Source organism: Mytilus californianus, unplaced genomic scaffold, assembly GCF_021869535.1.
Source record: "Mytilus californianus isolate M0D057914Y unplaced genomic scaffold, xbMytCali1.0.p SCAF_12, whole genome shotgun sequence".
Classification (NCBI taxonomy): domain Eukaryota; kingdom Metazoa; phylum Mollusca; class Bivalvia; order Mytilida; family Mytilidae; genus Mytilus; species Mytilus californianus.
In genome coordinates this window covers 20822021-20825333 of record NW_026262604.1, presented here as the reverse complement: position 1 = coordinate 20825333, position 3313 = coordinate 20822021, and the positions used below count along the sequence as shown (strand labels likewise).

General features: G+C 38.5%; 1 protein-coding gene across 1 annotated transcript; it reads right to left on the bottom strand.

Annotated features, from left to right (window-relative positions):
• LOC127722333 (uncharacterized) lies at nucleotides 1-3313 on the bottom strand. The gene is made up of 3 exons (XM_052229219.1): nucleotides 2676-3313; nucleotides 233-2130; nucleotides 1-15 (listed from the first exon to the last, which is right to left on the bottom strand). Exons 2-3 carry the CDS (start codon nucleotides 2111-2113, stop codon nucleotides 1-3), a joined length of 1896 nt encoding a protein of 631 aa, XP_052085179.1. The 5' UTR covers nucleotides 2114-2130; nucleotides 2676-3313.

Sequence of the window (3313 nt, the reverse complement as noted above, 5' to 3'; positions counted from 1 at the left end):
CTAAGTTCCTGTTATCTTTAAAGTTATATGCCGTTCTCTTAAATTGTAATGAACCAACTGCTCTATTCCTGCCTCGACCTTCTATTTGTCCTTTAGAACCGGGTAGTCTTATCTTGTAGAACTTTTTCTCTAACACAACACTATTAATTGTCACTGATTTACTCCCATAATGAAGCCACTGGTATTGGTCACACTTCCAATCATCATGGTTATCGGATCTTATCAAATATACCTCGTTTCCCTTAGGCTTTGCTGGTGGCATGTCGGATGTACGTGATGTATCTGGATCAGTTAAAATATCCACAATGGCACTCTGATGAATATGATCTGTAACTGAATAAACTGTGACACCACCACCAATTAAAACGGGAGGAGTGTTAGCAATAGGAGTGGTGGTAACTGGTGAGTTAACAGAAGGAGTGGTAGCAATAGTAGTGGTGGTAACTGGGGAGTTAACTGACGGAGTGTTATCAGTAGGAGTGGTTGTGGTAACTGGTGAGTTAACTGAAGGAGTGTTAGCAATAGGAGTGGTGGTAACTAGTGAGTTAACTGAAGGAGTGTTAGCAATACTATACCGTAACTGCATCAAAAGCTTACCCTGAATGTTGGTACCACTGCCATTCCAACCAATACCCCAGAAAGTGTCTGCTACATTGTGTATCAGTTCAGATAATTTTGTACTAAGTAAATATTTTTTGAATTTTGCACACTGATCTAATTTAACTGCCAAAACTTCAAGCATGATGTCCTGCCTGAATAATAACCAATTCTGGTTAGTTTTTACATGTTTTGAAAGGACTTTGCAGTCCTTGGCTGTCGAAGCTGAACGAATAAGATGCGCCAAATGGAAATCGGAATGCTCGACAGCCTTGCGATACTGATACAAATGTTCAGAACTACTGAAGGTTAACCCCTGGAAAGTAAGAATACATGGATAAAAATTAGACAAAACATGACCGGCACCTTTAAAATAGATGGGAGTGTTAGTAACAGACGACGGTGAGTGATTAGAAGTGGAGGTAGGCAAGCGGTTAGAAGTGGAGGTAGGTAAACGGTTAGAAGTGGAGTTAGGCAAGCGGTTAGAAGTGGAGGTAGGCAAGCGGTTAGAAGTGGAGGTAGGTAAACGGTTGGAAGTGGAGGTAGGCAAGCGGTTAGAAGTGGAGGTAGGCAAGCGGTTAGAAGTGGAGGTAGGCAAGCGGTTAGAAGTGGAAGTAGGCAAGCGGTTAGAAGTGGAGGTAGGCAAGCGGTTAGAAGTGGAGGTAGACAAGCGGTAAGAAGTGGAAGTGGGTGAGCGGCTAGAAGTGGAGGTAGGTGCGACACAAACAGGATTTGGTGAGATGGTACATGCTGGAACAGATGAGGACGTGGTGGTAGGAACATGCACAGTGTTAGAGGTAGATGAAGTGTTAATAAGAGAAGATACCAGATAACATACCCGTGGAAGAGCAGGCCACTCTTCAATCACCTGAATACCTGTTGAAGTTAGTACTGGTTTTGGTGTTGGTGTTGGTGTTCGTATCGGTAAAGTGAGTAGTGCAGTTCGGTACAGTGATTGGTCTACAGCTGGTTCAGTTGGGTCAGGCATTGGTGTAGGTGCTTTTGGTGTTGGCGTTGGTGTTGACGTTGGTGTTGACGTTGGTAGGTCCCAGATGCTGTCATGAGTATCCTTGGTTTTGCGTAGATGACGAATGGCGCTCTCGATGTCTTTCACCACAGTTGATGTACCACGGTAGCTTAGATGAAGACCATCTCGACTGAGTAGGTGTCTCTGGATAGTACCTTTCTGGGCGAATGACGGGTGACCAACGTAGTGGAGTCTTGGAACTCGGGTAGCTAGTAACTGTAGTTTGGTATTGAGTAGCCGAGCTCTCTGGTTGAGTTCCGTTAGGAAGTTGGTGCGCAGAAGTGCCCCTGGGAATTGGTTGTCGGCTCTAGGTAGGACTCCAGATATGATGATGTCTGCTGTTGGGTTGCTGTGCCAAATGTCTGATGTCAGTTGTTGGTATTTCCTGAGTAGAGTCTTTACTGATGAACCATGGGAGAGGTCGTTGGCGCCAACGTGAAGTACCACGGTGTTGTAGTTGTCGATGGTTGGTTGCAGTTCGTTGAACATCTGGTCAATACGAAAACCTGAATAAGAAAGCACATTAGTTTCAGATAAAGATAAATATTGATTAAAATACTTGGCCTGGGAATGGCCAGCAATCAGCACTGGAAATGAAGACATGATTAGAATCAAGTAATATGAAACAAAAGCACAAAAAATATATTTACAATTTTCTACAATTAATTACACTAAACAAAAGGAAGGAGATTTATATACAAAGAAAAATAGCACTAAAGCAATATATCAATTCGAATAAAAAGCACTGAGGTTGTATGTATTAGAGCACTATGAAAACTTTTGAAAGAGACTAAAAATATGTATTATATTTATAACTGTAAGTAACTAATGTTCACTTTTAAAAAGCAATCACCAAAGCTTGTAGAAGCCCATAAATACCAATGTATTGTTTATCATAAATTATCAGTCTTAATAATAGCTGGTCACAGTTCACGTTCATAATTAATTAATTGGATTAACAAGTAGGTGATTAATCTAATCATAACAAGCCCCTAATCAGATTAACAATTAGAGCAATAACAGAAAGTTAACATGCATAAACAATACTCACATTCAGCAACTGGTTCTAATATTTCTCTTTCGTTTCATTTCAACAGTATCTTTCTGCGTTCAATGTTGTAATATCATTGTGATCGGATATTTTCAATTTCAATAATTTAAGGTAAGAGGTTAACATTTTCTTTCAGTTAGAAAATTGATCAGGACAAGTTCGACAATGTCAGGTCAATATATTTTTACCCTTGCAATACTTGTTCACATTTTTTTCTTTTTGTCATTTAAATATTTAATAAAATATTGATATTTATCAAACTTAAAGACATTTATTTAAGAAATATACATAGTCTTTCTATTTTTTAAACGAACATGTCTTTTTTTGGTGAATAGCCTATGTTGGTCAGGTCAAGTTTTTTGGTCTTTTGAATATTTGTTTTCTTTTCATTTCTTTATATTTCTTTGTTAAATGTCGAAATCTTCCTTGCTACTAAATTTGAAGTTAATCCTTCCAAAGATAAAAAAGAAATTAGCAGTTTTATATCGGTCCGGACATTAGTCGCGGCAAAATCGTATTGGTCAGGTCAAGTTTTCTAACTCTAAAAATTATTTTTTTTTCATTTTTTTCTTATATTTTTGGATTAAATGTTTTAATCTTCCTTGATATCGAATTTGAAGTCTATCCTGTGAATAATA